General features: G+C 40.3%; 2 protein-coding genes across 5 annotated transcripts in view; one reads left to right on the top strand and one right to left on the bottom strand.

The window, feature by feature from the left end:
- The window catches only part of LOC124280200, a 143,514-nt gene that overhangs the window by 103,998 nt on the left and 20,098 nt on the right, over nt 1-19,418 (bottom strand). For 3 of the 4 annotated variants that reach the window (XM_046716094.1, XM_046716097.1, XM_046716093.1), the window contains exon 2: nt 3,117-3,281. In XM_046716094.1, coding sequence (XP_046572050.1) covers nt 3,117-3,166 — 50 coding nt within the window. In that variant the 5' untranslated portion in view covers nt 3,167-3,281. Of the gene's footprint in view, nt 1-3,116; nt 3,282-14,488; nt 14,593-19,418 lie in introns of those variants that run through there. The other variant, XM_046716096.1, reaches the window with a different exon arrangement.
- LOC124280230 (activity-dependent neuroprotector homeobox protein 2-like) lies at nt 16,423-17,694 on the top strand. The gene has a single exon (XM_046716134.1). The coding sequence runs from the start codon at nt 16,423-16,425 to the stop codon at nt 17,692-17,694; it is 1,272 nt and encodes a 423-aa protein (XP_046572090.1).

The following is a 19,418-nucleotide window of genomic DNA, read 5'->3' as shown; positions in this document are numbered from 1 at the left end:
AACGTCCACAAACATGGTGAATAATTAAGTTTACTACACAATACTGAAACCAGGATCATATTTGATATAGCACACCTGGAAAAATGTAGTGGAAGAAAAACGTCCAAAAAAGCAATTTATGGCCAAGTCAAAAGTCAGGATTTTCATAGTGAAGTGTTAGTGTTTTTTTGCAAGGTGGCACGCTTGACTTTACCTGGGTATTTTAGATGTGATGTTTAAAGAGGCTTGGAGACGCTTAGGAAGGTGTTTACACACTGTATTTGTATATCACACCTCCGATGTCCGAACCATGTGAGGTTCTGTGTTGGGCAGGTGGTGGACCAGCAGGACATATTTGCAGTGTTGATTGTTCTGCTAATGACCTCAATTAGCACATCATAACAACATCCTCTGGCACATCACTATGTTTGGGAATTAATAATTTCCATTATATGATCAGAATATATCCTTGTTTATCCAAAATAGGTCTAAACAGAAAATATGAGCTGTACGATACAATCAGTCCTTAAATGAAATAAAAAGTAAATTGTTGATATTTGATAAGAATATTCTAAATGGGAATACCCTTTTGACTGTATTTTGTTTTCCTTTTAATTATCTAATTTAAACTGGTAAGCTGTCATAACATTTCCATTTTTAAAGGTTTCTTCTTCAGAATTACCACATACACAGCAAAACTAAAGATCATTGGATCCTGTCTATCAAAGTTATACATACAAATGAATTTTTTCGCAGACCTTGCAGTAAAGGAGTGAAGGTCAGTGATGAAGTGTCCGTTTGGCCAAAACCCCGGACTAAGGACAAATTAAAAAAATGTGATTCCGATTACACCTCTTTAAAATTTAGGGTAGGTAAGCAGGAATTTAATTTTTTTTTACATATTTTTTTAGACGTAAAGTACACACTAATAACACATTTATCAATGTGTAATTGTTTATTTATTCAATCAAGCTTGCAGCCATCATGTCGACTTTCTCTATCAGAATGACAGATGTCTGTTGGTGCCGGGAAAAAATAATGGTATCTGAAAGCTTATTTTATTTAAACCTTAATGAAAAATAGGGTCGGCACCAGAATTCATGGGTCGGTCGGGTAATCAGAATCACAACATTTATTTTTAGGCCTAAGTTTAAATTTAATTTGTCCTTCAATGAAGTGTATTCATAATTTGGTTATCATACAGCTAATCCTTGAGTAAGATCTAAAGAGATGTTTCAATTGTACTACGAGGGCTAGAGGCTGCTTAAACCTGCAACAGCGTGATATACTTTTGTTTTCTTGTGTACTTAATGGATTCTGTCTGCTAGCTTGTTTGATAATTGTTTGACATGACACAGGTATATTTCAGCCAAATGACAGCTGTCTGTAACTTACAAGACAACCAGTGACAAAAACTTCCTACAACACAGCGCTACTAGGACATACAATCAACTAAGTCTCCGAGACTGACCACCAAATCCAGTCAGCTCATACGACAAACACTGATTGCATTAGACCTATTCTAGTAAGTGAGGTGAGGTGAAATTGGGTTTTACGTCGTGCTTGAGAATATTTCACTCATATGACGACGTGCATACGTGTGTATGTGTATGTGCGGCTGCTTGTACTAGCCCAGACTTAAGCTGGTTTTATAGTGCTAGCCCACTGAGATATCATGCCGCAGTGAAGCATGAATACCCCACTCAGACACAGTATACTGACTCCGAGCCGACCAGTCCTTGTTGTACCCATTAATGCCGAGCGCCAGGCAGGGACCAACAAGTACCATATTTTAACGTCTTTTGGTATGATGCGGTCGGGGATCGAACCCGCGACCTTCCGCTCTCCAGGCGGACGCTCTAACCACTACACCACGGAGACGGTCTATTCTAGTAAGTATCTTCACAGGTTCTTTCTGTACGTTTGTAAAAGTAAGCATTCATTTCTGGAGGCATCAAGAAAGGGTAATATTAGCTCATGTCTCCATGTTGCTCTTACCATATCACCTCAAACATTGTGAAAAAAGTAACTTGACTGATTGCCTTCCATAATGTTTCCCTGACAACCGTTATGAAGAATTCCCCCCCAAAAAACAAATTATTTTCTATATTTGTCAATTTAAAAACTGCCTTTTACCTGAGAAACAAGATATTTCTTTTCTATCAAAGCAGGAAATTTTGTGAGCTTTCATTTCGAAACATCTATCAAGCGCAAAGATCACAAGTTTCCGAAGTGCCAATTTACACTGAGAAGAAGAACCCAGATGCGTGGGATACTAAATAAGTATGGCAATCAAGTTGTTTATTTCCATCATTCTAGTATTGGTTTCAGCATTACTACAAGATTAGATCCGCATCAGTTCCCTGGTGAGGAAAGAAGTGACAACAGATGAGGGAACATTTCATCATTGGTATGGAAATCACCATGGAACACGGCCAACACCGGTCCGGACACAGAGTGGCAATACCAGCTCAAATTGGCTCAAATCGCCAGAATGGTGGACCCGCGTCGAATATGTAACCTACAGCTGTCTCGTCCTACATTTGCTGCTAAATACGTTCGGGATTCTGATCACCTCGGCCTAATCAACCGTTAAATTACCAACTTGCTGATATGTGCAAACTAATGATGAGTCCCTGACCTCCCAGAATTACAAGTTGGCCACGTTGTTGTTCTGCCCAGAAGACATACTTCCTGCATCCTCCCTGGCAGTAAATCTGCCCAAATTGAACGTTGTCGGCTTTCTCAGGTCACAATGATTAAGCAACAGTACCATCACTGGGAGGTGATAAGTGCACACATACGTTACATGTCTCTGTTACAGAGAAAATTGGGGATCCACTATCAAGTCAATTCCAGAGACAAATAGGAAGCTTGGCCGTTAAAAATCCTGAATTGCTAATTGCTTTCCCTTGAAAACATCAATATCAGATCTGCTTCTCAGGGTTAATGCGTAAAATGTTGGAGTATAAGCACTGAGACTGCTGCAACTTTATAGATGGTTTTCTAACAGATGATGCATGATATCCCTGGAATTGGCTGCATTAAGCTGCATGGCCCTGGATTTGAGAAAGAATATGGTGTGGGAGGGTATATGACATGAAGGTTCTTCTGTTGATGATGCAGGGGTTCCTTACCTGGTGAAGGTGCTGTTCTTCTCGAACACGTCGTTGTTTGCTGAGTTCATCTTGGAGATGCAGTAGATGATACTGTAGTGCCAATTTCTCCTGCAGCTGATGATGTCGTTCCTGCCGCACCTCAGCTTTAGCTAACTGCCATGATGCACTCAACCTTTCGAGACGCTGAAAAACAAAGCAGCCATTAATAACATTGGTCAAGGATAGCAACAGGATGAGAAGCTTAAGCCTGGTAAAAAGATTCTGAATAATTCATGAGGGCATTTATTTCCGTCAGTGCATACACTGCTGGAACAACACCAAACATTTCATGAATGGTTGTTGAGATGACATCTATGTTCTATACAAAAATCCCCAGGTATATCTGTAAACTGCACGACAAACATTGACACACACTGTAACATGGGAGTCGGTTTCTAGTCTCGGCTGATCTGTGTTTTTCACATGGACATCTTCAATAACGCACCGATGAAACATCAATTCATTATCTCCTCAGGACAAGAATAAAGGCGGAATCCATCATGCAGGATAAACTGCATACTCGGCAGATATTTTGCCCAATTGCACTATTAATTGGCTTCACAGGCTGAGCCCTATGTAAGGTGAGGGTCAAGGTCGTTGCAAGAAATTTGGAGAAGCGTGCAAGGTAAATCAATATTCTTTAACATGGCTCCTTGCCTTCTACAGGACTATGGTCAAGTGTTGGGAGCTCGCTGATCGAAGTGGCGGCGTGCTGAAAGAGAACGTGGCCGGTTGTAGAGTTCTATGATCGCTCAGGACCCTGGCTGTGATACTTACAACATCTAGGGGATTTCCAGCAAATGAAAATCTCCTGAGTTCCTGGGAACAGAAGCCTAATGTACATTATCGTTCCATAACAGCATGCCGCTGTGCTGATACCCGACAATGGACCAGTTGACACTGGCTAACAATGTGGGTTTTGTGTAATGAGTCTTTAGAAAAGTGCGGATTGACTTGTGTATATAGAAAACCATGACCATGTTGTATGTAAAATCTGCACAGACCAATTTCTATAAGCCCATTTTCTTTATTTGCTTCTGTGTAAACTCGTGGTAAAATACCATTACTTGTATTTATGACCAAAATGAATACATGTTTACAGGAAGAATCTGCATTCCGGCAGGTAGATCCAGCATGGCGGATTGATCCCATAAATAACCTGCGTTTGAAATAAGCATGAAAGACAAGGGGTTGTTTTCCCGACTTGCTATGATCACTAGTGCACTATGGGTAATTTTGTTAAAATATCCTATTGTTATTATAGTTAAAAAAAATTATTTTTTTTATTTATATCATTCATTAATATATACCTCATGCAAGGAGTGAGTGAGTGAGTGAGTGAGTTTAGTTTTACGCCGCACTCAGCAATATTCCAGCTATATGGCGGTGGTCTGTAAATAATCGAGTCTGGACCAGACAATCCAGTGATCAACAGCATGAGCATCGATCTGCGCAATTGGGAACCGATGACATGTGTCAACCAAGTCAGCGAAACTGACCACCCGATCCCGTTAGTCGCCTCTTACGACAAGATAGTCGCCTTTTTATGGCAAGCACATGGGTTGCTGAAGACCTATTCTACCCCGGATCTTCACGGGTCCACTTCACTTCACCATACTAATCATCAATAGATATTATTACCTTATATTGATAAAAACATCGTAAATAATTCAGGTATTTATCTAGGATTTAAAACTAATTGACCTTGTCCTCCAATGTGTTAAAATATCATTATTTTGCCCCAAATTGGGATTTGTGCTAAGTTCTTATTGCCTTCAGTAATGTTAAATACCAAATGTTGTGCATGTACAGTTACATGAACTTATGCCTTCTCACCATCTGTACTTGAGTAAGTCAAATTTGTGGCAAGGATTTAGCAACCCTACCAGGTTATCATCACAAATGGCCATAGGATTATGGTAGCACATGTCCTAGAGCTTGAGTACATCCCAGCTTAACCTTTCATACTGCACAGAATATTCAGTTGACTGCTTAGAAAATAATATCCAACAACAACGGATGTACAAGAAGTTCTACCCAAATGATTGTGAACTACATGGAAAGTACTAGCTATGATTGTGCACTTTTAAGAATGTCCTAAGTTAAAATATTGCACTACCTAGAATATCCTATTCCATACTAGTGCACTGCTTAGAATATCCAATGTAAAGCTGGTGCACTTCCTGGAATATTTTAGCTGATTATAGTGCCCTGCCAGTCTACCCACTATTTCATCAACCCCCCCATCACCACCAGCTGGCCCCAGGGTACTGGAGCTCACCACCAATTTGACATTTCAGTCCCAGACCAATTTCACTCTAGGAATTCATAAATATGTTGGATTATTCAATATGCCAGTATACGCAGTGGTACACTTGCATGATACAGCACATCCTCACATAAGAATTTGAGGTCATTTGGCTTTGTACATTATATTTTTTTGCTTCAGAACCATTTTGCAATGATTACAGATTCTTTGTGCAACAATTTGAATGTGTTTTCTTTAAGTGGAGAATTCTTCCTTCTTAGCCCGTCATCGAGTGAGTGAGTGAGTGAGTATGGTTTTATGCCACTTTTAGCACTATTCCAGCAATATCATGGTGGGGGTCACAAGAAATTGGCTTCACACACTGTACCCACTGTAATCAAGTGAATACTGACTGACTGACTGAGTATGGTTTTACGCCATTTTTAGCAATATTCCAGCAATATCACAGCGGGGGACACCAGAAATGGGCTTCACAAATTGTACCCATGTTGAGAATCGAACCCGGGCCTTCAGCGTGACGATCGACCCCACCGCCCCTCAAGTGAATACATTTCATTCTACAATGATACTGAAGAATCCCTAATTCTTAAGCAGGATGTAACTGAGACATAATCCAAAACTCTAATTTCAGCTGACCGCCTCCGTGGTGTAGTGGTTAGAGCGTCCGCTAAGAGAGCGGAAGTTTGCGGATTCGATCCCTGACCGCGTCATACCAAAAGACGTTAAAATATGGTACTTGTTGGTTGCTGCCTGGCGCTCGGCATTAATGGGTACAACAAGGACTGGTCGGCTCGGAGTCCGTATAATGTGTCTGAGTGGAGTATTCATTCTTCACTGCGGCATGGTATCTCAGTGGGCTAGCACTATAAAACCAGCTTAAGTCTGGGCTAGTACAAGCAGCCGCACAAACACACACACGCGCATGAATGTCGTCATATGAGCAACATATTCTCAAGCACGACGTTAAACCCAATTTCACCTCACCTCTAATTTCAGCTCTTTCACACAAAAACTACTCACAAATACCTCAGCCAATCAATTATATACCTATGAAAATTCAAATAATGAGGAATCAAATTTAGAGTGAAAAGATGTAAAATTACAGAACAAAATGGCTTTTCCCCCAGATGAAAAAATTGTTGTCCATAAAAGTTGCAGTCATTATATTCTCAAGTTCGTAATTATTTTACACAGTCTCCTGTTCAGAGTTTTAATGCATCATGACGTTTCCATCAACATCTTATCTCGCTGAAACCATGGATTTGATTCTGCCATTTGTACAATGTGGGTAGCCTCTTTCTAGTGTCCTCCGCCTTCATACTGCATGAAAATTGCTGAAAGCATCGTTAAACTTTGCCCACTCCTTAATGTAAACCAACATAGCTACAGAAAGTTTTTGTGTTGATTCACAACACATGAATATCAAACATTTACTATAATGAGGGAATGTAGTTTTACGACGCTTTTAGCAATATTCAAGCAATATCACAGCAGGGGACACCAGAAATGGGCTTCACACATTGTATCCATTTAGGGGATTGAACCCGCGTCTTCAGCATGACAAGCGACCGCTTTACCCACGTAGCTACCCCATCGCCCCACATTTACTGTAACTACTGATGGAAACCTACAAACTGTGACAGATACTTAGTCGCGAAGGACTATGGCTCTGAAGCTGCTTCTCAAAATTGCACCAACAAGAATGGCATTCTCAGGTCGGTCTGTTCTTGTGACATTGCACACATGATTGGGCGTATCTGTTTTCTCGCTAGCACATGGCCTGTCGATGTATACACTCCAGTGATGTGACAATCGCATGACAATAACCCATTCCACAAGGCTCCTTATTTCAAATGGTTGGTAAAATAGCTTACTCGTGACTCACCCATCTAAAGCATTAGAGAGTCCTGCGAACATCAAGCGTTTTCTGCAGATAGTTTAGATCCAACACTGACAAATGAAACAGCTTTCTTCTTTAATAATGTCCAAAAAACATTCTGAAAGTTTGGGACAAAACACTTGTTGATTCCCAACGAGCCTTGAATGATCTGTGCAGTTTGAGTAACACGCTAATGATCAAAGGGATTCATTCTGGTTCTGGTAGCCTGTGACTTGAGCTACTTAGTTCGAAGCGTAAGTCGTAAGTTCTGTTTGGAGTACTGAGCTCAACTGGTCCACATAATCACAATTGAAAATATGTAAGAATTACAGTAAATGGTATATTTCGGATTACACTTTCTCAGTAAAGTACCAAATCTATTACTTCTGTTAGGTTGAGTCCCATTTGGGTTTCGAACCCACACTATCTGACTCTGGTACCAAATCGCCAGCACACAAAGTCAGCCATCTAACGTAATTTACATTTGACCACTTTCTAAATGGCACTGTGTATATTGTATGCTTAAACTGTTACTGTTGCTTAAAGCCACACATTCATCTTCTTTATTAAAGAATTAATAAAGCTAAGTTTAAACGCCATAAATACACAAAAGTGGCTAACTTAGGACAGTTCATCCAAGGAGTTACTTATAAATGTTCCAAACATATCTAAAATGTTGAGAACTTCTTATTCGTACATAATGACCATCATTGGTGATCTTTGTTAAAAACTCAGATGTGGAAATTATTTTTATGCCAATTGAAGTAGGTTGGTGGCAAGCCATATCACGTAATGAAAGACTGTGTATACTATGTGACAGATATGAGTTTGGAGGGGAATATCATTATGTTTATAATATCCTATTTTCCAAACAGAAAAGCAAATATTTAAAACCATACCTCCATAACAAAACAAGTGTCTACAAAATGTGTATCAGGGCTCCAGATAATTTTTCAACATCAGGAGTACGTACTCCTTATTTGTTCAATACAGGAGTACTGGAAAACCTTAAGTGTACATTTAGAGTTCTGAATTGAATTTAATGGAGTATCAGTAATCTTGTGTTTCGTTTCATATATGCACAACAACACGCTACTCTTGTGTAAACAGGTCAATAAACAATAAAACAATACTTTTTCCGATAAATACGAGTGTAAATGATTCTAAGACCGTACACCATTGCTGTGGTGCGTATCTGCTACGTTTTTCAAAATATTTCCTACCGTATCGTGCATATTTTTTATCCGTACATACGCAGATACGGCCCTTATCTGGAGCCCTGGTGTATATTGTTCAATAGTAAGAAGACAGCAATGCTCACAAAGCTTGCTAGATGCATTATCATGTTGTCGTTCAGAAAAGCATCCAAATAAATATTCTAAATTACAGAATTCATTTTACAAATTGGGCCAGTTACTTTACACATTGTATACACAGCTGTCTATGTTTACATTATATCTATACTGTATTTGTACTAGCATCTGTACATTTCCTTGTATCGCTGTTTGCGGTTTGAGTGTAATAACATTCTGTTTTGTAGTACGACGGCAGCTTACATTTTGCTTGTTTGTTATCATAGCGGCATTCAGAAATTTAAATAAAAAATACAAATGCAGTCTGTAAATAAGGGAATCCGATTCAGACAATCCAGTGACTGACATATTGAACACAATCTATGCAAATTGGATACAATTACATTCAGTCTGACCACTAGATCCAGTTAGTTGCCTCTTACGGTTGCTGAGCAGCAAGGGTTGCTGAAGAGTGAGTGAGTTTAGTTTTACGCTGAACTCAGCAATAAATCCACAGAGTGGGATACCAGACATGGGCTTCCAACATTCTACCAGTGAGTGAGTGAGTGAGTGAGTGAGTGAGTGAGTGAGTGTGTGAGTGAGTGAGTGAGTGAGTGAGTGAGTGAGTGAGTGAGTGAGTGAGTGAGTGAGTTTTTAGTTTTACACCACACTCAGCAATATTCCAGCTCTATGGCGGCTGTCTGTAAATAATCGGGTCTGGACCAGACAATCCAGTGATCAACAGCACGAGCATCGATCTACGCAATTGGGATACGATGACATGTGTCAACCAAGTCAGTGAGCCTGAGAACCCGATCCCGTTAGTCGCCTCTTGCAAGGTTGCTGAAGACCAATTCTAACAAGGCACTTGAATTGTTTACAGCAGCTGTAAATAATCCTCGCCAATCCAGTGACTGATATCATGAGCAACTATCCACGCCACATCGATGACCATATATTGTAGTATCGATAATCGTGATACTTTATCTGACGATAAATATGTCGATACTTTTTTCATATCGTGGTATGTATCGTTGACCTTAATATTGATAATTTTCACTAGAAATTGATGGTTATGTCAAAATTTACACTGTTACTTGCTACCAAAACATACGTTTTTAAAGAAAATAACTAAAGATAGCATATCGTGATATGCAACGAATTGTATCGTTCCAGGATATCGCGATACGTATCATATCATGAAATTTCTCTATCGTCCCACCTCTAAGGAGCATCTATCTATGCCACATCGACGACATGCAATCAACCAACTAAACAACCAACTAGTCTGTGTCCTAGCAACAAGTTGAGGATGGATACACAACTAATTAGTGCTATTGCAACTCACTCGCATATTCAGTGAATCAAACCGTATCCCTTCATGAATTTAATTTGAACTTGCCATAATTAGAATTGGATATTGATGAATTCATAAAATGGTGTTTTTGCTTGAATTTAGGCGTTACCTATCAAAGCGAGATATGCAAACTGGATGATATCAGCCAGGCAGAATAATCAGGATAACAGTCAACACAACATATATTTGACAGTAATGTCATCATTGGTTATTGTTGCGCTAGATCTAATACTGTCAACAGGTTCAAAACAGGTAAAAAGAGTGAGTGAGTTGGGCTTTACGTCGGTTTTAACAACATTCCAGCAATATCACGGCGGGGGACACCAGAAATGGGCTTCACACATTGTGCCCATGTGGGGAATTGGAACCCAGTTCATCGGCGTGACGAGCAAACACTTTAACCACTAGGATACCCGACCATCCACAGGTAAAAAGAATATTTTATTATTGTTTAATATGACACACTGTATAATACATCAAGTGCTGACTAGTTACTGTATTTGTTACCCAGTATTCGTGATGTGTATCATATTTGCCTCAAAGTAGATTCCTTGCAAACCTTCAACTGATGATACGATAGTAAGGATGATCAATTCCTTATAATTCCTTTACCACAAAACATTCTGGGTGAGATAGTACGATAAACTTTCTCCCCTGACGCAGCCCGAAAACGTCGCTGCATTAAAGCAGATAATTATAATATGATTATGAATTTGGATAATTTGACATGGATTGTATTATATTAATATGCAGTAATTGCGACTCTATGAGAAACGGGGCATATCTCAACACCGAAATGAACCGGGAGGAACTGCCGCAAGCTTGGGTTAATTTCGTCAAAATCAATTTTTATGATGAATGGGACCGTTACATTGCGGCCAAAAGAATTAATTAGAAACTTTTTGGGAGTTGCACATAACAGACCAGGACACTTTGGCTAATGACTCTTTTCAGCATGTCAATGAATTGATTGAAAATATCAAACAGCTCTTTGCAACCTCAAAACTCAAATTAGACAGGGTGTCAGTGAGGGAGATGACGTGATGGAAGCTTGAAAGCGATTGTGCCGGTCAGATGCTAGGTTCTGTTGAGAGGAGAATTCACAGCCAGCTGATTATGCGGCTTGTGTTTTTATCAATGCAGCAAGGCGACTCGGATCAAACTAATCATTTCTTGGTTTGAAGTTTCAAGTACATGGCTTAGAAGTGATGCATATTCTAAATGTACGTGATAATATCCGTCACAAATAACAGCAGCCGTAGCTGTTGAAGACATAAATTTGGAATACATCCTCTGATAACACTGAGATCAAGAAAGATTGCGAGGACCACAATGTCTTCCTAAACTTAGATAAGATATACTTGTCCCATGTTAGCTGAAATGTTTGTCTTGGTGATTTGAGGTTCCACATCAGATATGTATCTGAGTACCGTATTTCCTGTAACAAGTGCATCTTTTAACAAACTTCCAAAGTTGGCTATAATGGAGGTCAGGTGTTACTCAAAAACAAGGCATTGATATTTCAGCTACATGTTGCATAAACTAGTCACTAACAAGAGTGATCAAGAGATGACATATCCCTAGATCGGATGCAATTCGGACATGGAGTTTGGCTACTGACACCTGACTTTTACACTGGATCTCTTCTTGTCTGAGAAGTAAAACATACTGGTCTTCAGGATATCTACAAATCCAAATTTCAGAAGTCTCAAGATATATACTAAGGCTTTGGAGTTAAGCTCTGGAAACAATACGATTCAAATTTTCATTAGTCAAAACTGTCATTGCAAAGACATTAAATATATTTATATATATAAATGGAAATTCCAGAGTTTCAAAAGGACTAGGCTACAACTGATCTGACAAGTTTCTTTCAAATGTTACTGCTTACTAATATCTTGAGTTCAAATAAGCATTAAATGATAAATGAGTAAGTGATAAATTTCTTTCAGATAAATGAGTTCAAATAATTATAACTATACAAGTCACTTAGGCAATATAAGCATCGTCATAAATTTAACATATACAGAAAGTCATTCATTTTAAATTCATTACTAATTTAAGTGATTCTTTCTTAAAATATTCCTTCCCTTATTGTCACTGGATAAAGCGAGATAAAACAATTACATTCTGAGGCCATGTTCATCTGTTAAGGTCATCTAGGCAAAGGACAGACAGCCTTTCAGGTTTACAGTGAAAATAATGCATGGTAACACAAACAGGTCACACACTGACCCACTTCATTAATTGTTTACATCTAATTAACTGCTACCAACAAACGACAGCTGTCATAGCTGTGGAACTGTACTGAATGAAATACTTGCGCACCGTGCACTGAATGTGCATCTGTTGATGCATTTCACAGCGAACAGCTGCCTGCACTAAATAAATAAACAACGTAACGACATGTGGAAACAAAGGGTGGACAGCCGTTCAGCATATATTCACCAAAGTCTGGGTTTTTCGTGTTTGGGAGTTGATTATCTAGGCAATATTCCGGCTGTACATCAGTCTACACAAATAATCAAGTCTGGACCAGACAAGCCAGTGACTCATTACGAGCAACCTCCCCTGTGGGAGATGAAAACAGTCTACTGACCATCCAACGTCACTTATACGTCCAGCATAATGGACCCATTCTAGGAATACCCAGGTAAATGTAACCAGATCGACATGGTCTACCATGCTATAAAAGGGAGTGTCCTTTCTGTAGGCAACCTGTGAACCACCGCTGCAGGCTGTTGGCACACATCTAAATGTCTGATATTCAGGTGGCAGTGGTAAACACAATTTTATGCTTGATCAAGTTTCAAAGTCTTATCAACCTGTCACTTGCAATACTATAGAGTGAGTGAGTGAGTGAGTTGGGTTTTACACCGCTTTCAGCAAAATCCCACCAACACCACAGAGTGGGACACCAGACATGGGCTTCCAACATTCTACCAGTGAGTTAGTGAGTTTAGTTTTACGCCACACTCAGCAATATTCCAGCTATATGGCGGCTGTCTGTAAATAATTAAAATCTGGACCAGACAATCCAGTGATCAACAACATGAGCATCAATCTGCACAATTGGAAACCGATGACATGTGTCAACCAAGTCAGCGAGCCTGACCACCCGATCCCGTTAATCGCCTCTTACGACAAGCATGGGTTACTGAAGACCAATTAACCCGGACCTTCACGGGTACAACAGTCTACCAGGAGGACCCAGATCTTCAGTGTACAGAGAGAACACTGTAACCACCAGGTTACCCAACTGCCTGCTGCAATACTATGGAAAATGCAGCAGTGATTAATGACAAAACTCAATTGCACACGGATTTGACAATATGTACAGAAACCGTTGGAGTCTACAAGCAAAATCATGGCTCTCAACATTTTTCCGTCGATTTTAGATTTATTACGTAGACAATTAATTGAGCTTACTACACCCAATAGAAATGAGACTAGACTCAGACTTCAGACAACATGGATGTCAACCGAACAACTCTTTGCAGTACATGTCATGCCAGAAAATGCCAGGGCGTAAACATTAGTCAGTGATGTCATGTCGCCGAAATGTTCAGTTTTGAAACTCACAATATGTTAGTGGATGTTTTCAACATCATAAAGAGTAAATGGTGTTGAAAACACTCGGGGTCAATCTGGGGTCAGGAGGTTGCACTGGGACGTCCTCCAAAAACCTGAATCTTTAATCACAAACAGGAACCACTCTGTCCAAAATTAGCATAAAAGACAAGGGTTACTTGTCAGCCCTGCAATGTGAAAAATTACACTAGTGGAGAAGGCAGTACCTACTAGATTCAAATATTAGCTCACGACACTGTTTACAGCCTCTACCCACCCTCTCAAAACACACATCCCTATGTCTAATAGTATTTGATGTTTATATTTTATCACTATTTATCATTCATGTTCATGATACACAAACATGTAAACTCTCAATTTTTAAAAAAAATATTCAACAAGCCTGTACCCAGAGTCATGTTATTTTTATGAGTGAGTTTAGTTCACACCGCTTTTAGCGATATTCCTGCAATATCACGGCGGGGGACACCAGAAATAAGCTTCACACATTGTACCCATGTAGCAATGGAACCCGGGTCTTCGCCGTGATGAGCAAACGATTTAACCACTAGGCTACCCCACCGCCCCTATTTTCAAAACTTATCTATCACAAAATACTTTTGTGCCTACTTGTCCAAACACGTCATTTAGACATCATTGCAGTAGATTTTCATCATAGATTATGGTCCTGATAAAACTGACGTAATTTGGCTAGAATATATTTACTAAGGGCTCCGGACAATGGGCTAAAGATGCATATCATCACAGTTACTCCCCTCTGTAACAAACTAATCCTTAAGATGAAACAGTTCCACTTGGGCCAGGCATTCTAACCATGCTGCTTTCATAACAACCATCCCTCAATTTAGAATAATTCATGCAGTGAAATAATTGGCTCTGAATAATCATTAATCAGAGCACACGCAATATGGATTCCAGCTTGGAAAACATCACACACAAGAAGACAGGAGACTTGAAACATACCTGATAAAGGTGACCAGCCCTACCAGCGATGAAGTGTCGGTGTCATATATTGGATAAGTAAAATCCCCTGCCATAAAGCCACGAGGTCTGTGTTTGAACTGCTGCGTGCCACTGCAGATGTTGAATGCGTACTGCACTACACGACTCGGCCCTCTCAACATAGTAGCTATTAATCATTCATAGGACAGCCAATGGCACATTAAAAACTCACAGCTAGGTCATATGAAATACTATGCCTGGCAAATATATCTAATAAGGAGAGATTAAGAATCTGGCAATTGTTGTGTTTTTCAATTTATCCTATTATATATGACAACCAAATTAAAATTATTAATTTGATATTTTTTGTTGCTGCACGCACTAAGATTTTAGAAAACACTTTGAGCACAATACGAACGTGAATTAAACCTGACATAAGCAAATAGATTGTACGAAATGACACCTTACATACGTCAATGCTTTAGATAAAATACCCTATTCTACTTATTTAAAAATAACCATGATTAAAACGTAAACTGCTGACACTGCACATTTTGTTCTACAATGTACGTTTTGCTATAAACCAGTGCTTAATGTTAAGAGCAATATCTAATTCTGCCCAGGTACAAAGGTATATATCAAGTACAAGATCCATCTTATTCATCCCCTTCGACAAGGTAAAGGATACATGGTTCTTAAACAGCATCTTTCAAAGCCAAAACTGATGTTAACATATACAGAAACACGACAGATTAAATCTTGACAATCCTAACGCTGTGTATCGACCAAGAACGCCTACTAATATGTTTGACATTCTTCCACCCCTTAGGATACCATTAACATTAACAAAACTGACCAGGCTTGTGGGCTAGTGTTAATTTCCATCTTGAGAATACTATTACAATTTGAGTAATAACATTCTTCTTGCAAAATCTAATACATCTGCTCTGTGAATGCTATCAGTTAATTTTTTTGTGAACAAACAAAATGCAAAGATATGTAGATTTAAAACTACCTTGTCATCGACACCAGGTTAACCATCCAAACAGAATGGCAATGACTAAATTTCAGTGTTATAACAACCCGAAGAACTGACCTGGATGCTGGAGAAACTGATGCTCGGTCCAGGTATCAACTGTGTCATATGCTCTAGGAATGAAAGTTTAAATACCCTACAGGTCCAATCACCAGCTCATTCACTGCAATGTCAATACCTGTCTAATTACCGAAATTACCACAACCTCTGAACTCCACGGAACACACAATCAAGCTACCCCATGTTGACACTTGAAAAGATTAAACCACCACCCTTGTCCAACATGAATGCATCTTCGTTTGTGCGGCATTCAGATAATCTGTTGTCATGTAACGAAGCAGTAAGTCCAGGTACACATTAGTGTAGCTAAGACCTGGATTAATGACCTATAGATCGTTAATTGGCCTGACAGTAACGAACCCAACCCAAGGACAAGCCAGCCTAAGCTACTGTCAGCCAAGTCAAACGAGAAACAGCCACTATCGAGAAGTTACATGTCTTTTGATTAATCATCAGTATCAACAACAAAGATTCTATGTCATTGCCATGGTTACGGAATAAACAGTATATTTTTAAATGAGGACAGCAGGACTCAATTATGTTTGTAAAAAAACACCCGTAAGATGATGATATACTATATCATCTGAAGTCATCAATTAGGCCCGCGATGACACAATCATCAGGAAAAATGTCAGCTGCGACATTGTCGGCTTCTTGTCACGTTTATCAGAGTTGGATTGGAGCAAAGCATACATTAGTTCATTACTGTAAGGCGTATATCACTGTCATACCTACAAGTAGTAAGCGATTAGGTTAATCCAGAACTACTATATTTTGTAAATCCTTAAGGTAACAACAACATTTAACATCTCACAGCCTGCTGGTCATGTATTAACGCCTGCAGCCCTGATAACGGGCCATGCATCAGCTAATACTGCCATGCATCAGTTCATGCAGCCCCGCCTACTATCCAGCATCAACTCCTTCAGCCCCGCCTACCATTCAGGCATTAGTTCTTGCAGCCCTGCCTACTGGTTATGCATCAACACCTGCAGTTCTGCCTACTGGTCATGCATCAACACCTGCAGTTCTGCCTACTGGTTATGCATCAACACCTGCAGTTCTGCCTACTGGTCATGCATCAACACCTGCAGTTCTGCCTACTGGTTATGCATCAACACCTGCAGTTCTGCCTACTGGTCATGCATCAACACCTGCAGTTCTGCCTACTGGTCATGCATCAACACCTGCAGTTCTGCCTACTGGTTATGCATCAACACCTGCAGTTCTGCCTACTGGTCATGCATCAACACCTGCAGTTCTGCCTACTGGTCATGCATCAACACCTGCAGTTCTGCCTACTGGTTATGCATCAACACCTGCAGTTCTGCCTGCTGATTATGCATTAACATCTGCAGTTCTGCCTACTGGTTATGCATCACCACCTGCAGTTCTGCCTACTGGTCATGCATCAACACCTGCAGTTCTGCCTGCTGATTATGCATCACCACCTGCAGTTCTGCCTACAGGTTATGCATCAACACCTGCAGTTCTGCCTACTGGCCAAGCATCAACCCCTGTAGCCCTGCCTACTGGCCAAGCATCAACCCCTGTAGCCCTGCCTATAGACCATGCATCAGTTCCTGCAGCACTGCCTACCACCCAATCAACTCCTGTAGCTCTGCCTACTATCAAAGCATCAACTCCTGTAGCTCTGCCTACTATCAAAGCATCAGTTCCTGCAGCTCTACCTACTGGCCAAGCATCAACTCCTGCAGCTCTGCCTGCGGGCCAAGCATCAACTCCTGCAGCTCAAGCATCAACTCCTGCAGCTCTGCCTACTGGCCAAGCATCAACTCCTGCAGCTCTGCCTACTGGCCAAGCATCAACTCCTGCAGCTCTGCCTACTGGCCAAGCATCAACAGCACTGGCCAAGCATCAACTCCTGCAGCTCTGCCTGCTGGCCAAGCATCAACTCCTGCAGCTCTGCCTACTGGCCAAGCATCAACTCCTGCAGCTCTGCCTACTGGCCAAGCATCAACTCCTGCAGCTCTGCCTACTGGCCAAGCATCAACTCCTGCAGCTCTACCTACTGGCCAAGCATCAACTCCTGCAGCTCTACCTACCACCCAGTCAACACATTTCCTTCCAGTACTACATGAACTCCTGCAATCACTCGGGAGTTGCATAAACTGCCTCCCTGTATCAACCAGGAAGTTATCACTAGCCTTCTTTATTACTTACCAAGTCTAATGTTATGGCTAGCACTTTTGCCAAGAGATGAAACACAAAGTCACCGAGCAGCAAAGTGACATGAGACTGCAGTTATTAGAAGCCAAAATGAATTGTGATGTGTAATGCTCAACTCCTGCACCCAAACCCCAGAGTCACGTGCTGCTCCTGGTGGCTCTCAGAATACAACTCTGGTATGAGAAACACGAGGCATGATTGGGATGTGGTGGGGTTTTTTCATTGAACAACAGCAACATCAGCAATGATTTTCATACCGTACCAAGGATTGGTTTTCAATAATGTCCTTTTCACACGTCATCTGCTATATCCATAATCATAGACTAGAAACAGGTAAGTCCGAAAGGAAATTACCAGGCTGAGAGGAGCATTAGCGAACAGACTCAGTGATTTCATAACCTGATTGTGAAATGTGACCAAACTCTTCTAACTTACCTGATAATTCAACATAGAAGGTGAGGTGAAATTGGGTTTCACACTTAAGAATATTTCGCTCATATGACAACGTGCAAGCGTGTGTATCTGTGGCTGCTTGTACTAGCACAGACTGAACCTGGTTTTATAGTGCTAACTCATTCAGATACCATGCCACAGTTAAGCATTAATATTGAATACCCCACTCAGACACATTATACTGATTCCAAGCCGACCAGTCCTTGTTGTACCCATTAATGCCGAGCGCCAGGCAGGGACCAACAAGTACCATATTTTTAGCATCTTTTGGTATGACGCAGCAGAGGATCAAACCCATAACCACTACACCACGGAGGCGGTCATTTAAAATAGAAAATTTCAAAGCATTTAATCAAGATCCTACATATTTCAGCTCCTAACAGAAAACAAGCATCTAATCTGATCATGTTGGTACTGGTCACAACCTAGAGCAACTTGTTTTGGCACACATAACAGACCCTGGCGCCAACATTGGCAACGCGGACTCACTGATTTACAAACCCATGACAAGATGTAAACAGTTTTCAATTCTAAATTCCGATTTCAAATGATTAAACCAAAGAACTGTTCACTCAAATACTGATAAACTGGTCATGGCAGACAAAACGTTGTAACCATGCACCATGAAGACATGGTGCTGTTGTCGGCACCAGTGTTTTAACCAGTACAGAGTCTGTCTGTCACTGCTCCTCCTAGCTGATCCATCCCGTGAGCAGCATAGCAAGCAGGCAATCTCAATTCCCAGAAGCAAATGAGGCCATGAGAGAGCTCGTCTTCAAAGATTGGCGATGCCATCATAATTCCATAATACACCCCAAGAATTGATATCACCCCCTTGATCCCTATAGATTACTCAAGTTTTGTACTCAGTCAAGAGGTATCTGGAATTAATCCTGATTTACATGACAACATGTAGCTGATGTAGGCTGCACGACTTCCAAGCAGCATTCTCATTAGTAGGATGCTATCTGTGACACTGTAATTGGTAGTCATTAAGATCCTTACAGACCAGAAAATCTCACATTCTAACATGAATTATTAAATAGTGCCTAGGAAATCTCTTTTTATTCAAGATGCATTTAGTTGAGCCCATCTTCGAGGATATTTGGTGCAAATGGATGATTTTGTTACAACAGATTGAATTCGTCATTTAAAACGAAAACCACAAAAAATGAGTTTCATTTTGGGGTGAATCATCATCATCATCATGTA

This window comes from Haliotis rubra, unplaced genomic scaffold (assembly GCF_003918875.1).
Source record: "Haliotis rubra isolate DU_JTF1 unplaced genomic scaffold, ASM391887v1 Scf262, whole genome shotgun sequence".
Lineage (NCBI taxonomy): Eukaryota > Metazoa > Mollusca > Gastropoda > Lepetellida > Haliotidae > Haliotis > Haliotis rubra.
This window is presented reverse-complemented; position numbering and strand designations above follow the sequence as displayed.

Coding starts and splice junctions, on each gene's coding strand:
- LOC124280230 (XM_046716134.1), top strand. CDS start 16,423: ATGCATCAGCTAATACTGCCATGCATCAGTTCATGCAGCCCCGCCTAC.